We start from the raw sequence: 24,054 nt of genomic DNA on the forward strand, positions 1-24,054 counted from the left end.
GATTCAGATGGCAAGGGCAAGGGCAAGGGTTAGGGTAAGGTAAGGGTTAGTTCATTATTCAGATGGACTTGTGCTTGAAGTGAACAAGAAGATGGGTGGTGGATCTGGATTAGTTTGAAAAGAAAACAGGGTGTAGTGTGCATTCATGAGGGGGTTGTGTTCAAATGATCTGAGCTCAAAATATTGGGGTAGTGCTTTTGGTAAGACGTTTGCAAAAACCAAAGCAAAACAGTGTTGAGGTAATAGTGTGGGTTGGTGGTAGATGGCAGTCGACTGAGTTAGTGTGTGTGTGTATGTGCCCACTATTGTGAGAATAACAAATAATAGACAGGCTCTAGCCACTTTGGTCTACTCAACACAAAGGATCTCTCAATCTCTATTCTCTCTCTCTCACTCCCACCCATTCATTCATTCATTTATTCATCCATTCCCATTCAAACCTAGCACTTTAACATCTTCTTACTTATTCAATATTCAAAGATTGTTGTTTAGTCGTTCGCGTGACAACATTAATTTAGAAATCAGATAGACAGACATATACAGACACACATACTCAATCAATCAATCAATCAATCAACCAACACATTATAACAAGGAATCAAATATACATAATGAAGGACCCTGTTGTTGTGTCTACCCCAATGTCCCCAGAAATAGACATCTGTGGACTTGATGAACCAAACAGCAACAATAACAATGGTAGTAATGGTAGCAATAGTATGGCCATTACACCATCATCAACATCTACGAGTGCACCAATGAATATAGAGTCATCACCATTGAGCACATTCTTTAACAAGTCTGTGTTTGACTCACCGTCCAGACCGTTTGGTGACGGGTTGGTGGGCACGCCTGGCAGCTTTGGCACAAGCGCCGGAAACACATTCTCCTACTTCAAGATGGAGGGCATGGGCGGTGGCAACAACATGAACAGCTTCTCGCCCAGCAAGCTGCTGCTGCACTCATACGATCTGCAGAGTATCTACTCCAAGTCGCCCCTGCTCTTCCCTCTCAACACCTCACTGCTCACACCGCCACAACATGGCAACATGTTTCCAACAGTATCACCTCGTAATCATATCATTAGTTCACATAGTTATAATAACAAAACAGATAATAGTAATAATAATAACAATAGTAATAATAATAATAGTACATCAACAACATCATCATCTTCAACATCATCATCCAATGTAATCAATATAACAAATATCCATTCGAATGGTAACAGTAACAACTCAACACCCGAGAACTTGGTAATGCGTATCAATAGTGGACTGCAGCCACAGTCAAACTCGCACCTGACCTCAGCCAACACATTGATGAACATCAACACGGCCAACCACTTGTTGCCAAGTGTCGATCGCCATGCAGGCCATCGCCCAAGATGGCAGCGATACGACACGTCCGATGAAGAGGACGACGAATCATCCGACGAGTACTCCTCCGACATGCGCATACATCACGTGCACATCGAATCGGATTTGTCCATGTCCGAGGACGACATGTCTGTGTCATCGTCGACGCCGTCCTCCTCCTCCCACGCCGGCGTCCACTCCTCCTCGAGTGAGATGATGCTGGCATCGGCATTCCCCACGATCAACGGGTCGCTGCCCAGCGTGCCACCCGCGTCCTACTCCCTGTCGTCCAACTCTAGCCACCAGCCATCACTCGAGCGTCAGATCGACCAGGCGATGGCACAACACGGCATGGTGGACGTTGGCGGTGGTCACCAAGAATCGGACCAATCAACTGGCAACGACACGCCAACTACATCATCGCGAGCCAATAACAAGGGACAATCAAACAACAACAATCAATCGACCAACTCCAACACCAACGCAAACAACAAAAACATCAACAACAACAACAATGACGTTGCTGTCAAGAAGCGCAAGAAGAACAATGCAGATGCAGGTCGCTGGTGTCACCAATGCAAGGCTCTCAAACAAGAGTATATTCAATGTCAGGCGGCACAGGCTGGACGTCTAAAGTGCAACAAACGCTTTTGTTCCACCTGTCTCACCAAGCATTACAACAAAGAGATTCCGGCACTAAAGGCACGCACCAAGCCCTGGGTGTGTCCATTCTGCAAGGGCACCTGTTACTGTGCTGCATGCAAGAGGAAGAGGGTAAGTGGTACAACGTTGGCGCGAGAGAGTGTTGACACTTTGGAGACTAACAATAACACAAACACAGGAAACTCCACCATCTAATTAGTGAATGACTTGGCTTTGCTTGGCATGGAATGGCATAGCTTGGCATTCATTCAAACTTATACATTATTGTTATTACTATTCACATTGATTGGATATCATCCAATCTCAACCTGCACCCTGCAAGGGTACACTCCCTTTGTCAACAACAAACAATGTCATTCATTCATTCATTTATCTCATTCGCTCAATCAATCATCAACCAACAACAAAATTATCAACATCAAGGAAGCCAACAAGATGGACCAATCACCTAACTTGAACAAACAAGTAGCATCCTTCAAGATAGTGATGTTCACGCGACTTGGGCCTTGGCACAGTGACTTGGTTCACGTGCGACCCCATTTGCCTCTCTACTCGGCTCAATCAACGTGCTTGGCCCTCAGGAGGATAATAATATTATCCTGAACAGGTGATTGGGCGATGTATACTCCCCATCACACCTGGATCAGGAACAGGCCAAGCAGGAGCAAACGAACGAAGGAAAGAGTAGCTCCCAGGAGGGAGGTGGAACTATATGGTTGACCCCAGAGTCCACTCGTATCACTCATACTTCCCTCGGCTTCCGCAAAGGATCTAGGAATGTTCTCGCCCTCACCCACAAACAGTAACACACTTCATCCTTGGTTGCAAAGTAGGTAGTCGCCACAACTTCCTCATAAGGTATTTGTCATCAACAACAACAACAAAACGATGGAACGACGAACGAATGTATGAATGAATCAATAAATCTGAAATGATTCAATCAATCAATCAGTGCACTGAAGGCTGATCGTTAAGGCCACAAACCAATTGGTGATGCTCCAAGAGTCGCAGCGCACGACGAGCTGATGGGATAATCATACCAACAACGATCAGGGCACTCGGACAGACGATCACATGACATCGAATTGATTGAATGAAGGGTGGTGGGAGTACCATCTCAAAATTTGAGTTTTGGCAATGACAGGCCATCATTGATTGGATGGAGGGCCAACTTGAGCTGAGGACAATGGACGAAGAGTGTGATGCAGGGGGTTAGTCCGAAGTGAGGACCAACCTGAACTAGATATTTACAGATGGCCCAATCCCAATCATCGAATTAACTTGTTGTGGTTGTGAAGGTTGGGGGAGAGACACTAACTAATGAATTGAATTGAATGAATGAATGAATGTGAAATACCCGTTGACCGCCAATCAGTTATCTAATATCAACTCTTAATATATACTATTACACATACATATAATAACTAATGTACAATTATAAGTTTGTTGTTGCCACTACATTGGTGGCAATGATTGCGATGATGAGCATTGCTTCAGTCAGTGGTGGTGCTGCTGGCCCAGCCCCAAGCGCACTTGAGGACTTTATCTACGCCCCCGACTCGGGCTACTCATACTCCCTCCATCACTCTGTTCAAGGCAACGGCTACACACAATACACGCTGAACCTGACCTCGGGCAACTGGCTCGATGCCAACCGCACCAGCAACCCAGTCTGGTGGCACTTGCTCCAGGTCTGCATCCCAGACTACCCACTCGCCACCAACACTGCCTTCCTCTGGAATGAGGGCGGCTACTTCACCACATCGACAAACGTGTCGCTCAGCCCACTCATCGCCAGCATGTGCGCCAACTCCAATACTGTGGTCGCGTCGCTGCTGCAGAACCCCAACCAGTACATTGTGTTCAATAACAATGGCACACCAAAGAACGTGAGCGAGGACGGTATCCTGGCCTACTCGTGGCGCCAGTTCATCGCCAACAACACCGATCCATCGCAGCTCGCCAACTTCCCAATGGCTCGCGCCGTCGTCCGTGCTATGGACGCCGTGCAGTCGTTCGTCGCTCAGCGCTCATACTACATCCGCGTCAAGAACTTTGTCATCTCGGGTGCCAGCAAGCGTGGATGGGCCGCCTGGCTCGCCGCCGCCGTCGACGACCGTGTCAAGGCCGTCATCCCCGTCGTCATGCCAATCGGTGCGCTCGAGCAGCAGATGAACAACCACTTCCGCGCCTACGGTGGGTTTCTCCTACGCCTTTGGCAACTACTACTCCGAGGGCCTCATGGTCAACGTCAACCAGCCCGGCTTCTCCTACCTGGCCAAGCAGCTCGACCCATTGATGTACGTGTCCGGCCTCACCATGCCCAAGTACATCGTCACCGCCGTCTCGGACCAGTTCTTCATCCCCGACTCTAGCGTTTACTTCTTCAACGGTCTGCTCGGCGCCAAGCACCAGCGCATCCTCCCCAACGAGGACCACTCTCTGAGCCACAACTTCCCCCAGGTCATCGCCGACATCACCACATACTACAACATGATCGTCTTCAACCAGAAGCTTCCCCAGTTCCAGTGGTCCGTCGTGCCCGACCCCTCGACCAACACCACATCAGTCACAGTTGTGATTGGCGGTCAGGGATTCCAGGCCCAGCCACTCAACGTCGTGCTGTGGACCGGTAACTCGGTGACCACATCGATCAAGCGCGACTGGCGTCTGATTGCCGGCCCTGGCAACGTCCGCCAGAACATCACGTTCACCCCAGCCACCCTCGAGCCTGTCTCTGCCGGTCTCTATCAAGCCACCATTACCGCACCACCCACCGGATACATTGGAGGCTTTGTCGAGCTTACCTTCTTCTCATTCTATGGCGAGCAAAAGTACACCACCGAGTTCTTCTGGGCTCCCTACACCTTCCCATTCAAGTCATGCGTTGGTGTCGCCTGTACCCAGGTTCCATTCCCTCAATAACTTATAATATTATATTATTATTATTACGTACACATGATCTTCCATTAATAAATCGAACGATCGATTCCCATTACATTACATTACGATTGATTGATTGGCAAACTCTGGATTGACCTGGATCAACTTGATTGATTGAGTGAGTGGACATATTGAAATTCTAATGAAATTTCGTTTGGAATTATCATTCATATTTCTTCAAGTTCCACGTGATGACCAAACACTCAAGGACCTTGAGATGGGCATGACCAACCTTTGTTCTTCAATCAAACCTTTGAGTGTTCATAACTATCTCTTGATACTTGTACATACATATATACACACATACATCGATACTTTATTATTATTATCAATCATGTCTCAACAACAAGTATGTAATTGATTGATTGATTGAATGAATGAATGATTGAATGAATGAGACATGAGAGTACTAACTCTTTGAATGAACGAACGAACATATAGGCATTGGAAGCAAAGAACAAGGGAAATGCAGCATTCACTGCAAAGAAGTTTGAAGAGGCTGTTGGACACTTTACCGATGCTATTGCTTTGGACCCATCAAATCATATCTTGTACAGCAACAGATCGGCATGCTTCAATAATATGAAGCAGTTTGAGAAGGCATTGGAGGACGCCAACAAGACTGTCGAGCTGAAGCCTGACTGGGCCAAGTCTTACCTGCGTCTGGCCAACGCCTTTGTCGGTCTCACCCAGTACGACGACGCTGACAAGGCCGTCAAGAAGGGACTCGAGCTCGAGCCAGAGAACGAGCAGCTGATCGACCTGCAGATCGATGTGGTCAACTTCCTCAACCCAACGCCACCTGGACAGGTCAAGAACATGTTTGGACCAGAGGGAATGACCAAGTTGATGTTCGACTCACGCACCAAGGACTTTTTGAAGCAGCCAGACTTCATGGCCAAGATGCAGGATCTCGCCAAGACACCAGGCAACATTACCAAGTACATGGGCGACAAGCGAATGGTGACTGCACTGAGCGTCATCATGGGCATCGACCTCTCGAACGCCACCTTTGACAATGACCCCAACGCCGACCCATTCAAGGATGACGACGAATCAGAGGCACCCATGCCATCCAAGCCAGCCCCACAGCAGCAGCCACCACAACAACCACCACAACAACAACAGGCACCACAACAGGAGAAGCCAAAGCAGCCAGAGCCCACCAAGGCCAAACCCGCTGCACCAGAGCTCCCAGAGTCTCAGAAGGAGCGCGAGCTCGGCAACCAGTTCTACAAGGAGAAGAACTTTGACGCAGCCATCAAGCACTATGAGCGCGCCTTTGAGCTGGATCCAAATGACCTGTTGGCTTTGAACAACAAGGCAGCAGTATTCATGGAGCAGCAGCGATACGACGAGTGCATCGAGCTCTGCACCTCAGCCATTGAGAAGGCGCGTGAGATTCGCGCCGACTACAAGATCCGCGCCAAGATCTACACACGTCTGGGTAACGCCTACATGAAGAAGGACGACCTTGACAACGCACTCAAGAACTACAACCACGCCATTGTCGAGGACAAGACCGCCGACACCATCGCCAACCTGAGCCGCGCCGAGAAGTTGAAGAAGGAGCGCACTGAGAAGGCCTATCTCAGCACTGAGCTGTCGCTCGTCGCCAAGAACCAAGGTAACGAGCACTTCAAGAAGGGCGAGTACCCCGAGGCCATCAAGTCGTTCGACGAGGCCGTCCGCCGCAACCCCACCGACCACACAATCTACAGCAACCGTTCGGCCACCTACGCCAAGCTGACCGAGTACCCACGCGCTATCAAGGACGCCGAGAAGTGCATGGAGCTTGCACCAAACTTTGTCAAGGGATACATCCGCAAGGCCAACGCACTGTTTGCCATGCGCGAGTATCAAAACTCTCTGCAGATCTGTGACCAAGGTCTGAGAGTCGAGGAGAACAACCCAGAGCTGGTCGATCTCTCCCAGAGAAACCTGCTTGCACTCAACAAGCAACAGAGCTCAATGACTGACGAGGAGCGTCTTGCCGAGGCCGCCAAGAATCCAGAGATCTTGGAGATCCTCCAGGACCCAGTCATGAATCAAATCTTGAAGGATATGTCCACCAACCCAGGTGCAGCTCAAGAGTAAGTGTTACACTTTAATGATGTATGATTGATTGATTGAATGGAACTTATACTAACTTGTTTGTTCGCACTACCATTCATTCACAGTCATTTGAAGAACCCATTGGTTAGAGAGAAGTTTGAGAAGCTTGTCAAGGCCGGTGTTGTCAAGATTGGTGGAAGATAAGAAGATGCATTAATTATTCGAAACAAAGTCATCCATCAGGGAGCCAAGCAAGCCTTCAGAGGCAACCCTTGTCTCTCTGTATGTCTATCAATTCAACTCATCTGGTTTAGTCATGTATGTTGTCAGTTTATTACATCGATTCGACAAGGGCACGGATGTTGTTAAGGTGATCCTGGACCTGCTGGATCTCCTGGAGCAAGGCAGCTTTGGTTGGGTTGGTGGTGGAGCCAGTGGTAGTGGCGCCAGTTGTGGTTGTCGCTCCAGTGGTGGTAGTGGCAGGGGCAGTTGTTGTTGCCGTTGTGGCGCCAGTGGTGGTAGTAGTAGCAGGGGCAGTGGTAGTAGTGGTAGTGGCAGGGGCAGTTGTGGTAGTTGTTTGGGTACCGGTTGTCGGGGTATTTCCATTGCAAGTGGCTTGCACACCGTTTGGTCTGTAAGCAACCCACATGTTGTTAGAGAAGTCTGAGACGTATCCACCAGTGTTGGCAGCGGTGCCATGGAACTGAGGGAATCTTCCACCTCCTGGTGCAGCAACAGTGTGTTGGATAGTCCAATGGTCAGGTTGAGACCAGTATCCAAAGTTTACCCAACGATCAACATAGTCCATGAACAATGGAGCTGAGTTTGTGTTAGTTAGTGATTCATTCTATAAATCAATATCTTTCCAAAAGTGAACATACAGTTAAAGATACATTGGAGTTGTGGAGCCAATCTGATGGAGAGGGCTGTTGCCTTCCAGGCCATTGATGTGCAACATTGTTGGTAATTGTTGGAGATCCAACCTCCATCAATCCACCCATCTGGATCACGGCAAACATAGTTTGATTCATCGACTGATCCAGTCTTCCAGTAGTCTCCATCTTCACAAAGTTGACCCCAGAGTGCTCTCTTGGCATTTGTTCCATAGAATATTTGACCATCCTCTTGGAATGTGTTGTAAGGTGCTAATCTAACTAGATCGGCCATCTTTGTATCACCAAGCAAGGCTGCGGCGAATACAATTGGAAGCTTACGACCAGAGAAGATACCACCGTTGGCACCCCATGTCACACCATTGTCCAACATACCTGCAAAGTCTATTCCTGCTTGGATGTAGGCGATCAAAAGGGGCATCTTTGATGCCAAGGGATCATTGAGCATCAGACGAAGGACTGCGTCTCCACTGTCACTCGCAAACTGTGCACCATAGAATGCCATGTTGTTCAGTGGATGGAGATGGGAGACTGGCCAATCAGCCAGATAGTCGATCTGGACACGCTGGAATTTGAGCAACATTTCACTTAGTGATGGAGTTCCGGTGACTGGCGCAAGACTCTGGAGCAATCCAGTGTTCAAGTTGTTGGTTGATTGGAACTTCTTCTTAGACCAAGCACCAAAGTATGCAGGACGGAATGAGTTGGCGGGTGGAGGGGAGGCTAGCACGGTTAGGACACCAGCAGTTTGCAATGCTCCATAATGTTGCTGACCACGGTTTGGTCCAAGCAATGAGATACACTTGACAATTGAAGTGTTTGGTGCGGCAAGGTAGGGAAGGGCAGGGACGAGTGCTGGGCTGAACGAGTAGCTAAGTGATCCGAATTGATCAGCACTGTTGGTGCCATTGTCAAGACCTTGCTGGGTGAATGAGATGGGGTTGGCCTGCCATCCATTGGTACCATTAGATGCGATGTAAGGTGGATTGATCTGAGTTATCTTGACCTTTCCGCCAGAGGTAGTGGTCGGAGTTACCCAGAAGTCACCATTTGCAAAAGTACCACAAGGGTAGGCTCGATCAAAAGTGTATGTTATTCCCCATTGGGAGATTGAGCTGGCAGAGCCACTAGAGCACTGTGCCGATGCCAAGTGCATTTGAGCAGCACATATTGATAGTGCTACCAATGTAAAGAGTATCTTCATTCTTTGTATAATTGATTGATTGGTTGTTCAAAGTCGAATGAAGTGAACTTGTAATGTTAGGACTCCAAAAGGGATGACCCGTCGCCTCCATGTTGGGTTTGAGGAGAGAGTGTCGGTGGGTCGGTTGTCCCACCAAGACTGTCTACCAATCATCCGGCTGACGCGAATAGTAGTAGATATTTAAGAGAATTCAAGTTGATCTTTATTATTATAATAATAACCTTCAAAGACTCCTGTTTGACCAAACACGCGACCAAAACGAAACGACGTGGTATGGTCAACGAGGCGTCGTTTGATTAAAATATCTTGGTGTCCAAATATGGGTTCTGATGGAAAGATCTTGAAAGTGAACTGGGTGGGTGACTGATTGATTGAACGAGATTAATTACGTCTTTCAACGGCAATCACACCTGCAAAGATAGTGAGCATCACCTTTGCCTTGACCTCAACAATGTCCTCTGGGAAGGCGTAGACAATGGCGCCAATCTTTCTGGCACAGGAGATGGCTAGCTTGGCGTTGAGAAGGTTGTCCTCGGCGCTGCCCGACGAGGTCACCAGCGATTGATCAACGGAGCCAGGACGGATGGCCTCGATAAGCTCCAGTAGGGCACGGCCAGTGCAGAGACCAGTGTCGTTGAAGCCCGAGATCTTGGCCTTCAACTTCTGGTTGACCATCTCCAGGATACCTTCTTCGTTCGGTACCTTGACTCCCTCCATCAGTGGAACGATATAATACGATCTCATCAATTGCATGACAATTGACAATAGTGTATATATGTTCTTGTTGTAGATATCTGGGCCTAATAATCCTATAACCGAGTACTTCACCATCTTTGTGAGTGAGATCAGATAGTCGCAGTTCTCAATCATTTTGGCCTCGCTCCTGAATGGTGGATAGCTCACTTTCTTCTGGTCAACCAGGCCCGGGAAGATACGGTCTACAATGTTGATCGGTGCAATAGCATCGCGGCAACCTTCGTGGAGGTTGTTGATGACAGGCTTGGTGTTGAGTGAGTTCATCCAGTTGCGGTAGATCCTCTCCTGGCGAGTCTCTGGGGTGATCGCTGCCTGATCAACGGGCTCGAGAGCTGGGTACTTGTTGAACAAGTTGGCAACAAAGGCAAGGTTGAGCTTCAAGCTTCCACTGACAATGTCGCGGGGACGAAGGAATTGGCGGCATCCGATCTTCTCGGCATTCTCCAGAACGAGCTCAGCCCTGCGCTCGGGGAGGAGCTCAAGGGTCTTGTTGAGATTGACGTCCTTTGGTGCGATTTGCTTCAAAAGGATGGTGTAGCACTCGCTGTCCTTGATGTCGTGAGTGAAGTTGTTGACCTTGCGCAAGTGACCGGCCGCATGGAGGTGGAAGTTGAACCAACGTAGCAAGATATCCTCAGTGGACCTGAGCAATACATCATTGGTCTCACCATCCTTTAGCAAACGGCGGAGCTCTGGATGGTTGATCAAGTTGATCTTTTCAAACAGACCAATCTGAATGATCTGCCAAGCAAGGCCCAAGATTACTTGCTGTCAATGTTTGATGATAGTCAATACATGTTAGCGAGATGAACCTTCTGTCCGTCTGTGACATCAATCAATATATTACTTACAGAATTACCTTGAATAAGATCAGTGGCTTTGATTTCATCGACGCAACAGCCGATGGCGCGGGCAGAGTAGATACAGAGCACGTTGTTCTCTTTGATTCTGACGTCGGTCAGGTCTTGCTTGTTGAGGACACGCTCCTCAATGGTGTTGGGCACGACGATGTTGATAAGCTTGCAGAGAAGGAGACCGTCGTGGCAGGCCGTGACAAAGGCATCGCTCTCGGTGGAGACTGGTAGCCTGTCCTTAAGGTCGGTGTCGTTGGCCAAAACAGTGTTGATCCAGTTGATAATGGCAAACCTCACATCCTCCTTGACAGTGTTATCTCTGAGGAGGGTGGCCCTCTCGACCATCTCGACGACGCTGGCAAAGCCGGTGTTGGTGCCCGACTGCTTGGCATTCTCCATCACCTTGAGGAGCTCGTCAAACTCGATTGAGCCATCATGGTTGGTGTCGACTTCTTTCATAAGGGTGGTGGCAGACAAGCCACTGACGACCTCTCCCCAATTCTCCAAAGAGGTCATTGTCATTGCCAAGTCGATCATATCAATCTTTCCATCTCCTCTCCTATCAAATACATTGAACAAAGTTCTGAACTTCTCTGTCTCGGCTTCAGTCAAAGATGATGACATCATCTAAGTTTCAAAGGTTAGTCATTCATTCATTCATTCATTCAATCAATCAATCAAATCAATTCAACTTACATTGTTATTTGTTATATTACTAGTAGTATTAACAAGTTAATGTTTAATATAATGATCACATGTTTGATTGTAATTTATATATATATTAGGTAGTCATACAACTTTGATACTTTATGTAATATAAAGGTCTAAAATACAAGATATCTTGTGGTCATTCTACAAATCATTTTGTTTGCCCCTTAACGAAAGGGCAAAAGGGTGACTTTACAGTTGAGTTGGACGGTGTAGTTCCAATTTGTAGTTTGGTCATAATCGACCACTTATTACATGTAATAATATCTTTAGTGTTATACACAGAAATGTGATAAATTGATTAATTCATTGATCGCGAATGATAACTTAACACAAACAAACATAGTATTAATATATAACATTAAATAAGTGACTCATGAGTCACTAGAGAATATATCAAACAACAGTACAGCAATGAACTTGTTTATAAGACAAAGTTGTGTTTGTGTACTTATGTTTATCAGATGAAAGTCTAAAGTGTTGGGTTGTGTATCTATATTTACTCAATCAATCATTCAATCATTCAATCAATCAATCAATCAATCAACAAGACAAACATGTTCATTCAACTTGCAAGCCAAAGGATGTTGTGAGTTTGCAAATGTTTCAAACATAGATGTGAAGGAAGTTTGCAAAAAGTGATTGGCCTAAAAGTCAAATGTTGTATCAACAATAATAACTTTGTAAGATCATATTGTCATATCTACAAACTTGTATTATCTTTAGAATGAATCAACTTAGAACATTTAGTATTGTTATCTTTTTGGCCACTTGTTTGGTAAATACCAATGCTCAGTGCGACTATATTGGTAGTACTCCACCACCTTTAGGTGCTTGTAAAGGACCCGAAGAAAGAGCATTGGCTAAACAGGATAGTCAAGTGTTAGACAGTGGTTGTCCACCCAACTTAGTTCCATTCTATCGAGACAACGTATCCAACTCAACAAAGATTGTAAGTTTGAATGATCTAGCACTTCAATCAATCAATCTTACTAACTAAATATACATTTGTTGATAGTGTGGCCAATGTATTCCAGGAACATATGGATATGATAGGTCTGATTGGTGCGCACTTAATGACTATTGCAATGATAATGGCAAGTGTGTACCTTTAAAGGGTTCACCAAGATTCCTTAGACAATGTCAAATTAATGATCAATGTGGTCAAGGACTCATCTGTGTACAGCATCAATGTCAAATATGTTATGAGTACACTGTAGACTCTAATGGAAGAATGTGTATTCATGGACAATGGTATGTTTATCTTTGATTCCAAACTCATTCATTCACTCATACGTCAAACAAATTCAGGACATCATCAAATTGGGATATCTACTTTTATAATTATACACCAACAACTATAATGTTGTTGATTATAATTGTATTGAGTGTTGCAGTATTGTTTGTTGTGGCTTGGAATCATTATGGACCATTCGTTCAACAGATTGTTGTTCGTAGGTTTAGGAAATCAAAAGGAAATAAGAAAGCACAACATGTAAATGGAGAAATTGAAATGCATAACATTGGTAACAACAACAATAATAATATTTAGTTCAATCAAATACAAACCCTACCCTTACCCTACACTTACCCTAACCTTATCTTTCCAACCTTTGCCATCCTTTGATTATGTTGTTGGGTTATGCCAAAAAGTTATTCTTTGTTGTTATAAATACATGAATACCATGGTATTAACATATTCATCGTTCATTTTGGTATTGACCCTTTTGGCGCTCCCTGAACTCCGGGTCTGATTGATAGTGATGTTTGATTGATGGACTTTCTTATATCTTTTGGAGAGAAATTAAATAAATAAATAAACTTTGGGGTGTTGAGTCAATCTTCTTATTGACACCAGTCAATCATTCGCCATTAGTCAATCAAGCTAAATATGTACAACAATGCAATGAGCATTGCTTTATAAGGTGACAGACCAACCAATGAACAAAGGCAGTCATTCAACAACTAATACCCTTTAGAGTAATGCATTTACCCGCTCACCTCAGACTCTTTTGTACTATCAACCGTATGTATTTGTTTCACTCCTTTTCATGCATAAACAATGACAGATTCTGACAGCGAATGTGACGAAGATCCTGTCACTATGACAGTGAGATTCAATGGCAGTGCCTTGAACAATGCTCAGAGACTCAATGTATTGAATGTCTTCTATCGCTTCGTGAAGTCAAGATTGCAAGATGTTCTGGACCTATTGGGAAGGCGCCTAGTCCCTTTCGTGCCCCCTGGACATTACAACGATGTAGCTATTGTAGCAGCTGATGAGACAACAGAGTTTCTGTACAGATCAGGCCACGCTTTGGATGAGGTACTTGCATACCTGCACCTCTATCACGGTAAGAGATTTAGAGATGTAAGACAGTCTTCATCTTCATCTAACATCACAAAAAAGGTCTCCCTGCAGGAATCCGACTCTTCGAGTATCAAAGGAAACCTATTCCTCATATTGACGATTGGATTGTCTTTATCTCACATCCTTGAGTTGTCAATAAAGATCCTTACCATTGCCAAACATGGCAATCACTCCCCTCATCCTCTCAGGGAATCGGCGCAGCCGATGTAATGTTGGAAAGGGCCCCCTGAGTTATACACACACCATTGGCAGCTTTTCAAATGCCAACAACATGATTGGACGTATGATAATGATCAGATCATTGAGAGATGATGGTAAGAACATTGACCAGGGTGGCGACTTCATCCTGTTGGGTAAGGCTCACAACTGAGTATCAGTTCAGTCAGTTAACTGAGTGACTGACCAGTCTGAGGAGTCGAATATTACAACTGAGCCTATAACTGAATACGGATCGGACAGAAACTGAGACTGAGCGTTCAGTTTAACTGAACTGAACTGAGATGCTCTGTCATCAGTTGTGAGCCTTACTGTTGGGCACCATTGGTCTAACAAACAATTCAATACCATTTACTATTCCCAACGATCTTGTCTTATCAGTGTGCAATCAATCTATGATAACAACCACAACAAATAAATTAACTACCTCCTCCTCAACTACTACCTCTCCGACCTCAACCATACCTACATTAACAACTTCCTCAACTTCATCAACTTCCACAACAACATCAATCACAACTACTACAACCGGGATTATACCAAACTCCGCTATTCAAAGACAATATCACTTTTTATTGTCTTTGTTTGTTCCTTACTTATTAAATCATTCTAATAAATAATCAAACATTTATTTGATTCCCGTATTAATAATACCTTATGATCATTTTAAAAGAATCCTTTTTGGGAATGGGTGGGTCACCCTGACACGTGACATCCATCTAATCATGGGCACCTTCCATCATCATAATTCTAGTCTACATCAATTTATGATTCATTAGTTCATTCTATTCTATTATTGTAATAATAAATAAACAATGACACCTAATATACTATCAACTTTACTTAAAATAGTTGTACTTTATCTTTCAATCAATGTGATTGCATGTGACCCATCATGGTCGGATGATGGCGAGTATTATGGATACTGCGCCACAACACCAAGGGATCCAAATCAAGATGTATACGCATCAATCCTTGTAAACTACACAGTATGTACCATATTCAATCATTCAATCATTCAATCATTCAATCAAACTGACTATTGTGACGAGTAGGTATCTGGATCAAAACCATCAATGTACTTTAGATATGATGTATCAGCTACAAACTTGAAACAAGGTACTACTTATGGAGTTACTCTTAGAGAGACAGGTGATATATCTACAAACACATCTTCTGGCAATGTAATAGTTGCTTTTGGTGCCGATCCCAACAAATGTCCTGTTGGTGCTTTGGGCAACATCACTGGAGATCTTAATGGCAATGGATACGTATCAAACACAATCTTTATGGAGCCAGAGCTTCAAATGGACTTTGAACAATCATTAATTGGTAGAACAATGGCCATCATCGACACTCAAGCATGTGATCCCAAAGGCAAGATGTATGTATACTATATTTTGATTGAATGATTGATTGATAGAGTTATACTAACTACTGAATAGTATTGGGCAATGTGTAATGTCAGTGTTTAAGGATGTGGATAAACCGAATAAGGCAAAGTATAGGGCTTTGATTAATTATAATCAAACTGCATTGGCAGTGTTGTCTACACATCCAAAGAAGGGACATTGGACAAATTATGTTAATGTTACCGGATATGTATTCGTTCAAATGAATAAGTCATCATCTGGTGCTACAAGCCTAACATTCACAGCAATGTTCAGAGGACTAAACAACTCAATGGCATATGGTATTCAAATACTTCAAAACAATCAAGCACTCATATATCTTGATTCAAATGCTACTCATTGGTCAAATGTCAATCAGACACATGGGCTGCCTGAAGTACAGTCCCGCCACTGGGGTGACTTGGGCAACTTGTGCTCATACTCTGACGATGGTACTGGATACTATCAGTATACAACCAACTATTCTCAGAGTCTAACAACTGATGAGAATTTAATTGGTAGAGTGATTGTCATCCGATCAATTAGAGACAGTGGAGACTCTAGCAACTATGGTGACATCATGGTTATGGGCACTATTGGTATCACGACCAATCCCATCCCATTTATAATCCCAAACACTGTCATGATCTCTGACCCCATGTGCTCGTCCAACTCTTCTACCTCCTCCACAACTATCTCTACAACCTCAACAACTTCGCCCACAACATCTACATCCACTGCTACTACTTCATCACTAACCACCTCAGTATCATCCACATCCTCTACGACGTCCTCGACCCCAACTATAACTACAACTACAACTACAACATCAAAGCCCAGCTCGGCTCAATCACTTAAGACATCATTAGTTATTGTTTTAATGGCAGTGATTGGGATTCTCTTGATTTGAACCTAATAAACAGTCATAAGATATGATTAAACTTGATGAGTCAAAGTCGTTCGGCTATATTCTTTGAATCTTGTTTGATTGATTCTTATTGTTGACCTAAATTCCCCAGGCATATATTCCAAAAATAGTCTCCAGGGCTGTGGACCACATTGAAAATCCTTGGAAAGACACGTGATCCATCTTCGTTGTTTGATCGTGACTTCAAATCGGTAATGGATTTGATTTGAAAGGTCGCCGGAGATAAGAAATAGACATGTTGTTGGGTTGGTAATGGCTGACAATAATGGGGAGAACTCCAAAGACGGTCTATGAGCTTGATTTATCAATTGTCTGAGGACTTGTTGAGTGAGACTGTGACATTTAAAAAAGATTATAAATAAAGTCCAATTATTGACATTAGATTTTTGGGAATGTGCAATGTTGTCAAGAGGATTTATTGTGAGTCACCAATCAATCCTTTGTCCATCTGATGCCTTCACAATGGTGAAGGCGCGGCAGTTGACTGCTGTGTCATACGGATTCATAACCTTATCTTTGAAGGTGAAAGCAAAGTTGATAACGACTTGGTACTCCACCTCCTTCTTTGTCAACCACTCTTTATGTCTGCCAACAATCTTCTTCATTGAGTCACTTAGCGTCAGAAGGGGGTTGCCAATGTACACTGTGAACGAGATGGAGCTATCAGCCACAACTTTTGACGAAAAGGACTTGAATGGGGACCCGAGTATCACCAGAAGTTGCTCACCACAATCAACAAGTAGGAGATCTCGGAAGCATAAGGTTGGATAGACGAACTCGATTACGAGTTCATTGGGGGACTTCTGTTGGAGTGGGTCAACAACTGGTTCATCCTTGGTTTGAATGACGAGCTTATCCGCCTTTCTCTTCTTGATTGGTGCTGAACGGAAATTATGGTTAGACAAATGAGATAAGATAAGTGTACATCGTGACCATTAAAAATGAACACAACCAACAATTACAAACAAATTCAATTACATAGATGATACCTGCATTGGACGTACCTTTGAGTGATGCAGTTACGTCTTGTATCGTAGACGATTTTCTCGTTAACATGGTATTAAGATTATGTACAGTTAAAGTTTTAATTGTAAAGGAGTAAAGAAGTGAAGTGATTCATTAATAGATGCTTGATTGTATTGTTGTCCAAAGACAACATGGTGTCTTAGTACATAGACATTGTACACGTGTCATAGTGTTGCGTGTATGGTGTTGTTGTTGTTTGTTGTTGTTGGTACGTACTAGGTGACAAAACGGAAGGATTGTGTTATGATAACAAACTATCGACCTACTATCATTCTGTTAATCTAAAAGTTATAAGTTAATCAATGATAGCACTCAATGCTTTTCTAAATAGAGTAGTAGTTTACTGAAAACTAAAGTAGTCCTTAAAAGGATAAATAAAAACATACTTGATTGGGAAGTGCATCAATAAAGATAAACTGAGTGTTGTTGAACAATGATCATCACAAACGATCACCCACCTTCGAAWATCTATTTTTGTGAAGTCTCTTAGAACTTGAAGGTGTGTTTTTTCCAAACATGGTAAAGTTCCCAAAACTATGAGTGTGTATTGTTGTTTGATCAATTCCCAACTTTGGAAACAATCAAAATATTTCCCTGGACAACCCCTAATCCCGGCACTGGTCGTAACATGATCTTTAGACATTAATTATTATGTATTTTCCTTTGAATTTGACACAAATGGGAACAATGATGTTGAAGTGAAACTCTGAATGAATTGAAGTTTACCTCAATAATTTGTGTGGATTTCCCTCTTCTATTTAAAGAGTTGGGAAAATTGACGTACTGCTTGAACTAAGTAATAATTGATCGGAACAATGAACAACAATAATTCCCAAGACTACTTCAAAGACGTGTCATTGGTAGAAATGAACACCATCTATGGGTGGGCTAAACAATCAATCAACACTTTCTTTATTCTTTATTTATTACCTCATCAAATTAAACCCGTCCACTTTCTCTATCTATGTTATTATATGAAACACTACCCCTTGATCTCGGTTATAGAATATCATTTTCGAATCGATCACAAGACATTCTTCAAACATTTGTTTGAGGTACTTGAGACCATCAATGTCTATGTCCCAATGGTAACTATTTTGGAAGCCCGAATCACCTCAACCACTACCAATATTGACTTCAACGTTCAACAGTTTGATATGGATAGAAGATTGGAAGCATATGAGGATTCCTTTTTACAGATAGCACCAATTATTGACTATCCCCCCGATATCTTCAACAGATATTCGATTGTGGACACCAGTTCAATCAACATCTCTGAACATGTGGAGGGGTTCCCTCGAGAGGTGACCACCTGTCGAATGATTATCGACACCACCATTGTTAAGATAAGAAGACCCTCACCAGGACCAAACAATCAAGATCTCCAAAGGTCCTTCTACAGCGGTATGTTTCTGTTTGTTTTTAAAATAATGCAGCGCTATCAAGTTAACTCACCGACAACAACTAATGTGTCGTCAGGCAAACACAAATTTCATGGCATCAAGTTTGAAGTAGGAATCCGACTGGATGGCTACATCGTTTGGGTTGGCCCTCCTCAACCAGGAAGCAAGCATGATTTAACCATCTTTGACGATGGAGAGTTGGCCAATGAGTTACTGCCTGGTGAGAAGATTTTGGCCGACTCAGCCTACGTCTCAAAGAACCACCCATTCGTTACACCAATTAAGAAACAGAGGAATACCAGAACAGTCACCAAGTTCCTCACAGTTGAACAACGCATCTATAATTTCCAGATCTCAAGATTGCGTATCAAGATTGAACACTGCTTTCCAAAGGTCAAGGCTCTCACGATGTTTGGCTCCACCCTATGGATCACAGCGCCACCACCTCGATCTATACTTCCGCGCAGCATGTGCCCTCATTAACTTTCAAAGCTTTGGAGTATGTTGAGCGATTGGTATGTTACCAAAATGAATGTAAATAAATGTTTGTTCTAGTCTTCAAGTCAAGTACCAGTGATGAATGTTTGAATGTTTGATCAACAGAGGAATACGTGTATTCCCAAAAATCTATTATTTATAATCAATTTACTATTTGAATGTTTATACGATCGTATAATTAATCTAGTATTTAACAAATATAATCCAAACCTTAAAATGTCTTCAGATTCTTTCCTTACTATTGTTTGTATGTTGTGGCACGCAGCCTGCTTTGTCGAGTGGGCAGGAGGTAGCCAAGCCCAGAGAGCCCAGAAACATGCCATGAGAGACGCCATTAGAGTATTCTACGAGTCCCTCCCTGCTGGCCCCATCAAGGATATTGCCTTCAGACATTTGCAGAGAGCCGAGCAAGTGATGACCACCAACTATAAAAACGAGGGGCAGCACCGTGACCGCATGTCCGACGTCTACTGCGCAATGGTCGGTGATATCGCCAACCTTGGAGGTGTTGCCGTTCCACCACTCCGAAGAGACTGTACGGACAACCCCTCCTATGGAAAGATTGAAGGAGGGTGGTTCCGTGAAGGCAAGGTCACAGAGTTGGTTGGCAAAATCGTTCCAATTGTCATTAAGATATACACTGGAGGTCAGTAGTATGTACATCAATGGTTGCGAAATTCCTTCATACAATCATTTCAAATAAAGCTCAAATGATACATTATACAAACAAATATTATTCTTCTTCTTCTTCGTCTTCTTCTTCTTCTTCTTCTTCTTATTCTAGTGTTATTATTAATATACTATTACTAATAGAATAATATTATCTGTACAGATAAGTATGTAAAATGAAATGAAATGTAGTGACTTGTGTTGAAGTAACACTCTGTGTGAAACAAACGAGTCGCATTATTACCATCCTTGGACGAACAGATCCACACACACACACACAACAGACACAGATACAGATACAGATAATGCTTACAACAGGGTCACGCTTACTTAATGCGAGCAAGCTGGTGACACAACTTCCTGTCGCAACATCAACATCAACATCAACATCATTGAACAGACTTATAGTTCAGCAATCTATAAGCTCAAATAGGATACATCAACAGCTACAACATACACTGCTGCTGACACATAGTCTTTGTGGACTGTTTGTAGACAACAACAATAATGGTCGCATTCGACATTGCTATTCAACAACAAAGAGTGGACAAGATTCAGCACTTCATAGTGCCATCCAAGACATTACAAAGGGCCATGATAACGCACGACGACACAAAGGCAAAGAGACCTCCTCGATGACGCCAGATGAGCTGATCTCATTGATCTCCAGCAATACATACAGCAAAGAACAACTTGGCAACAAGTATGTATCGATTGTTTGATTGATTGATTGATTGAATGATTGATCGAATGAACTAACATCACAATCATTCACTCTTAGACTCCACACTTACTTGAAGAAACGAATGGGAAAGATAGCCAATCAGCCAGAGGTTGACGAGCTGTTCAAATGGTACAAGGCACTGCCGATTGAGTTCTTGGATCACGTGCGAATCAATCACTTTGTTGAATACTTTGGACAACTTCAGTTACATAGTCAAGTGCGTGAGGCCAACGCCCTGTTTGATACACACAAGATACAGCGCAGCATCAAGACATACATGCATATGTTCAATTACTTTGCGACAATCGACAAACCCGAACCAGAGGACTTGGAAACAGTGCGCAACTATCTACGCTTAGTGGAGAGTTCATTCACAGAGACATTCATTGCAATGGAGTTGTACAATGAGTACAACGAGCCACTGCTTCAGTCCTTGGTTGGGGCCTACCTGATGGTGGGCGTGTCCACACAGGCCATCACACACTACGACACTGTGCTCATGAAGGATGGTCTGATCAACGTTCGACGATTCAATCCCAAAACAATCGCACAGCTGTTCCACCTCAGTCTGCTGGAGGGCAATGAGCCGCGCGCAACTCAGATCATCAACTCATACTGTCTCGGTCGTCCCTTGGATTTCCTTCGCGAGGAGCTCGATTTGATCAGCCAGGTCGACACTGATGTGCGCACCGTGGAAACATTCAATCATATTGTGGGTACTGTGTACCAGATGCCCAACCTCTCGCCTCACGATCGCTCATCATTCATCATCGACTATGCCAACTGGGTCGGCGTGGACAAGTCAATGTTGTTTAGAATATATGATCAGTGGTCACGCGGAGAACACAAGTTCCCCACGCACAAGCTCCTGTTGAAGGCACGATCCACTGGCAACACATCAATCGCCTCAGTGTTCTTTGCCATGATCGTCGAGAAAAAGACTACCATCCCCATCGGCAGCACACAGCTGTTGCTGCAGTTGTTCACCGACCACGACATGAAAGAGGATGTCGAGCGAGTACTCAACTACATCACTGCCTACGACTCGCCCTTACTTATGTACGACGCCGCGCAACTGGTTGTCTACAACGACAGCGTGGGCAACACAAAGCTGTTGGGCATGCTCGAGGAGCACCTCACCCTGCTCACGCCCTTTGGCATGGACCTCAAGTCCAACCACATCATCGAGGTGTTCCTGCACTTTGACCTGTACCACCGTTCACTCGACTGGCTTAGCAGGCGCCTGCTGCGACTGCATCTGCCCATGCACAACCATACCACCTCCCTGTTTGAAATATACCATACCCACCAGGAGAAGAAGCTGCGAGCCAAGCTGTCCACGCTGGAGCCAAACTCTCCAGATCACGCGCTTACTAAACGTGAGCTGGACTGGCAGACCAGACTCGCGCAATATTGGGGCACGTCTGGACTGGGCGTAAACAGTGTGCCCATGGCGAGGCGCTACGAGAAGTACCAAGACAAGCGCGCAATCTCTCACAAATCGCACATCCATCAGATGTTGACGGGCAACGAAATGCCGTCCAAGCCAACAGATCCCAATGACACACGACTGCGCGACATCATCAACAATGATAAAACATCATATCAGAGCATCATTGAGCATCTCGACAAGCACTATAAAGATGGTCATCTGCCGGCTGGCGACCTCTTGATCCGGGCGCACTTGACATTGGTTCAGCGCATGCCCCCATTCGACTACCTGGGGTACAGGAACAGACTCCCGCGAAACGTGCGCGCACTCACAATGTTTGCCCGTCCATACCACGCGGCGATACTGTCCGACTTTAACAAAGCGTTCGCCTACCTGCAAAAGGAAGAGTTCCTGTTGGTCTACCACACACGCAGGATATGGGAGTCTTTGATCGAGGGCATGATCACCACTGGGCGCACTAAAGAGGCCCAGTCCATCTTTTACAACATGATCGATGACAAGAAGATGGTCCCATCAATTGCCCTGCGAAACAAACTGGCGCTGCACCTGCTGGAATGTGGGCAACACGCTGAGGCACTGCAGCGCCCCGGTCTGTACGATCAGAGCAACGAGTACCTCAACTGCCAGCTGGCCAACTTGATCCACACGGGCCAGCTGGACGAGGCCGAGACGCTGCTGGCCACAATGGACAAGAGGCCGCATCACACACTGGTCAACGGCATCCACCTGCTGTCCAAGAAGTATGGCGTCGAGCAGGGCGCCGAGCGCATCCATCAGATGTTCTCCAAGGTGCACGCGCACCGCATCAAGTTCAACCTGCCATTCATGCGCTGGCTGACCGTCGCTGGAACAAAGGAATTGTTGCGCAAGTATGTCGAGAAGGATCCAGAGCTGTTGCAAAAGAACACGGACGAGCGATACATCAACGAGTTGGTCGCTGCCAACAGAGCGGCAAGACAAGAGTCAGTCGACAATGACAAGCTGATACAAGAGCTGTTCAGTCTCAAGCCAGGCAACAACGGTCCTGTCCTTGGCGACCAAACCAGTCGATCCAAGCGCATCACAGAGAACAACCTCACCTTTATCAGGAGGTACTTCCAACCACAGATAGAGTCAAAGAATTGAGTGAAGTAGCGGATCAGAGTAGAGTGAAGTGGAACGGATGATCACATGTCGTCATAGGATGTTCGATGTCAATGTCGATGACGATGACTGTCTGTGTGTGTGTGTTCATGTCCTGCAATGCTACCCTGTTACAATAAAGTGAGCTACCTTCTTTCTTCTTCCCAACAACCATCTTCCCAACATACACGCACTCACTCTCAACAACAGCGCAACAACATCAGCAAACAGCAAGGAACGGGTACGGGTATGGGAGATGGTTGTCCATGCGCGTGTCCAATCCTACCCATACATTCAGTATGGTGCGCCATAAACTACACTAGGCCAAAGCCCAAGTCCTGATCAAGATGGGCCATCAGAGGTCCAAAGATCTTTTCTTCTTTCTGTTTTTCACGCAAATTAAATCCATCAAATGTGTGATAGTGTGTGTTTGACCTGATTGATCAGTGAACCCAATGGATGGATGGACCCTGAAGGTCCCTCTTGTCATCACTTTGTTGGAACACACACATACACACACCCCGAACAGCAATGGTCACAGCTATACCATGCGACACACACTTGGTGGGGGGAGTCGCCACAAGGTGACTGATAGAGTAATAGAGAGAATGAGTGAATGAGAGAATGACGCTTACCCATCAAGAGGCTTTGAGGATATTGGAGGGTCACCATGTACACCTCACTACATTGACACTATCTCAAGTGTTGATTGATTGATGTCATAAACAACATATATTACAGATACTATATATCCTATACTTATATTTATACATATTTGTGAATCATCGACCGCCAGTTGATCGAAGGAACCAACGGCAA

At 44.6% G+C, this 24,054-nt stretch overlaps 9 protein-coding genes across 9 annotated transcripts; 6 read left to right on the forward strand and 3 right to left on the reverse strand.

The window, feature by feature from the left end:
- Positions 1 to 611: 611 nt before the first annotated feature.
- SAMD00019534_102350 (hypothetical protein) lies at positions 612 to 2,220 on the forward strand (the record flags this gene model as incomplete). Its single annotated transcript, XM_012894486.1, has 2 exons — positions 612 to 2,132; positions 2,200 to 2,220. 2 exons carry the CDS (start codon positions 612 to 614, stop codon positions 2,218 to 2,220), a joined length of 1,542 nt encoding a protein of 513 aa, XP_012749940.1.
- A 1,225-nt stretch (positions 2,221 to 3,445) lies between these two features.
- SAMD00019534_102360 (hypothetical protein) lies at positions 3,446 to 4,396 on the forward strand (the record flags this gene model as incomplete). Its single annotated transcript, XM_012894487.1, has 1 exon — positions 3,446 to 4,396. A coding segment is annotated over one exon (951 nt), but the record flags the coding sequence as incomplete, so codon positions are not given.
- A 902-nt stretch (positions 4,397 to 5,298) lies between these two features.
- On the forward strand, positions 5,299 to 7,223 carry SAMD00019534_102370 (hypothetical protein; the record flags this gene model as incomplete). The annotated part of the gene is made up of 3 exons (XM_012894488.1): positions 5,299 to 5,313; positions 5,406 to 7,057; positions 7,145 to 7,223. The coding sequence occupies 3 exons, from the start codon at positions 5,299 to 5,301 to the stop codon at positions 7,221 to 7,223; spliced, it is 1,746 nt and encodes a 581-aa protein (XP_012749942.1).
- Positions 7,224 to 7,353: 130 nt separating this feature from the next.
- SAMD00019534_102380 (hypothetical protein) lies at positions 7,354 to 9,068 on the reverse strand (the record flags this gene model as incomplete). Its single annotated transcript, XM_012894489.1, has 2 exons — positions 7,354 to 7,838; positions 7,901 to 9,068. The coding sequence occupies 2 exons, from the start codon at positions 9,066 to 9,068 to the stop codon at positions 7,354 to 7,356; spliced, it is 1,653 nt and encodes a 550-aa protein (XP_012749943.1).
- A 429-nt stretch (positions 9,069 to 9,497) lies between these two features.
- SAMD00019534_102390 (hypothetical protein) lies at positions 9,498 to 11,350 on the reverse strand (the record flags this gene model as incomplete). Its single annotated transcript, XM_012894490.1, has 2 exons — positions 9,498 to 10,640; positions 10,724 to 11,350. The coding sequence occupies 2 exons, from the start codon at positions 11,348 to 11,350 to the stop codon at positions 9,498 to 9,500; spliced, it is 1,770 nt and encodes a 589-aa protein (XP_012749944.1).
- Positions 11,351 to 16,765: 5,415 nt separating this feature from the next.
- SAMD00019534_102400 (hypothetical protein) lies at positions 16,766 to 17,396 on the reverse strand (the record flags this gene model as incomplete). Its single annotated transcript, XM_012894491.1, has 2 exons — positions 16,766 to 17,220; positions 17,345 to 17,396. 2 exons carry the CDS (start codon positions 17,394 to 17,396, stop codon positions 16,766 to 16,768), a joined length of 507 nt encoding a protein of 168 aa, XP_012749945.1.
- Positions 17,397 to 18,340: 944 nt separating this feature from the next.
- Positions 18,341 to 19,249, forward strand: SAMD00019534_102410 (hypothetical protein; the record flags this gene model as incomplete). The annotated part of the gene is made up of 2 exons (XM_012894492.1): positions 18,341 to 18,454; positions 18,518 to 19,249. Coding segments are annotated over 2 exons (846 nt in total), but the record flags the coding sequence as incomplete, so codon positions are not given.
- A 267-nt stretch (positions 19,250 to 19,516) lies between these two features.
- Positions 19,517 to 20,051, forward strand: SAMD00019534_102420 (hypothetical protein; the record flags this gene model as incomplete). Its single annotated transcript, XM_012894493.1, has 2 exons — positions 19,517 to 19,920; positions 19,973 to 20,051. 2 exons carry the CDS (start codon positions 19,517 to 19,519, stop codon positions 20,049 to 20,051), a joined length of 483 nt encoding a protein of 160 aa, XP_012749947.1.
- A 520-nt stretch (positions 20,052 to 20,571) lies between these two features.
- SAMD00019534_102430 (hypothetical protein) lies at positions 20,572 to 23,238 on the forward strand (the record flags this gene model as incomplete). Its single annotated transcript, XM_012894494.1, has 2 exons — positions 20,572 to 20,639; positions 20,718 to 23,238. 2 exons carry the CDS (start codon positions 20,572 to 20,574, stop codon positions 23,236 to 23,238), a joined length of 2,589 nt encoding a protein of 862 aa, XP_012749948.1.
- Between the last annotated feature and the right edge of the window lie 816 nt (positions 23,239 to 24,054).

The sequence above is a fragment of the Acytostelium subglobosum genome, assembly GCF_000787575.1.
Source record: "Acytostelium subglobosum LB1 DNA, scaffold: scaffold26, whole genome shotgun sequence".
NCBI lineage: Eukaryota > Evosea > Eumycetozoa > Acytosteliales > Acytosteliaceae > Acytostelium > Acytostelium subglobosum.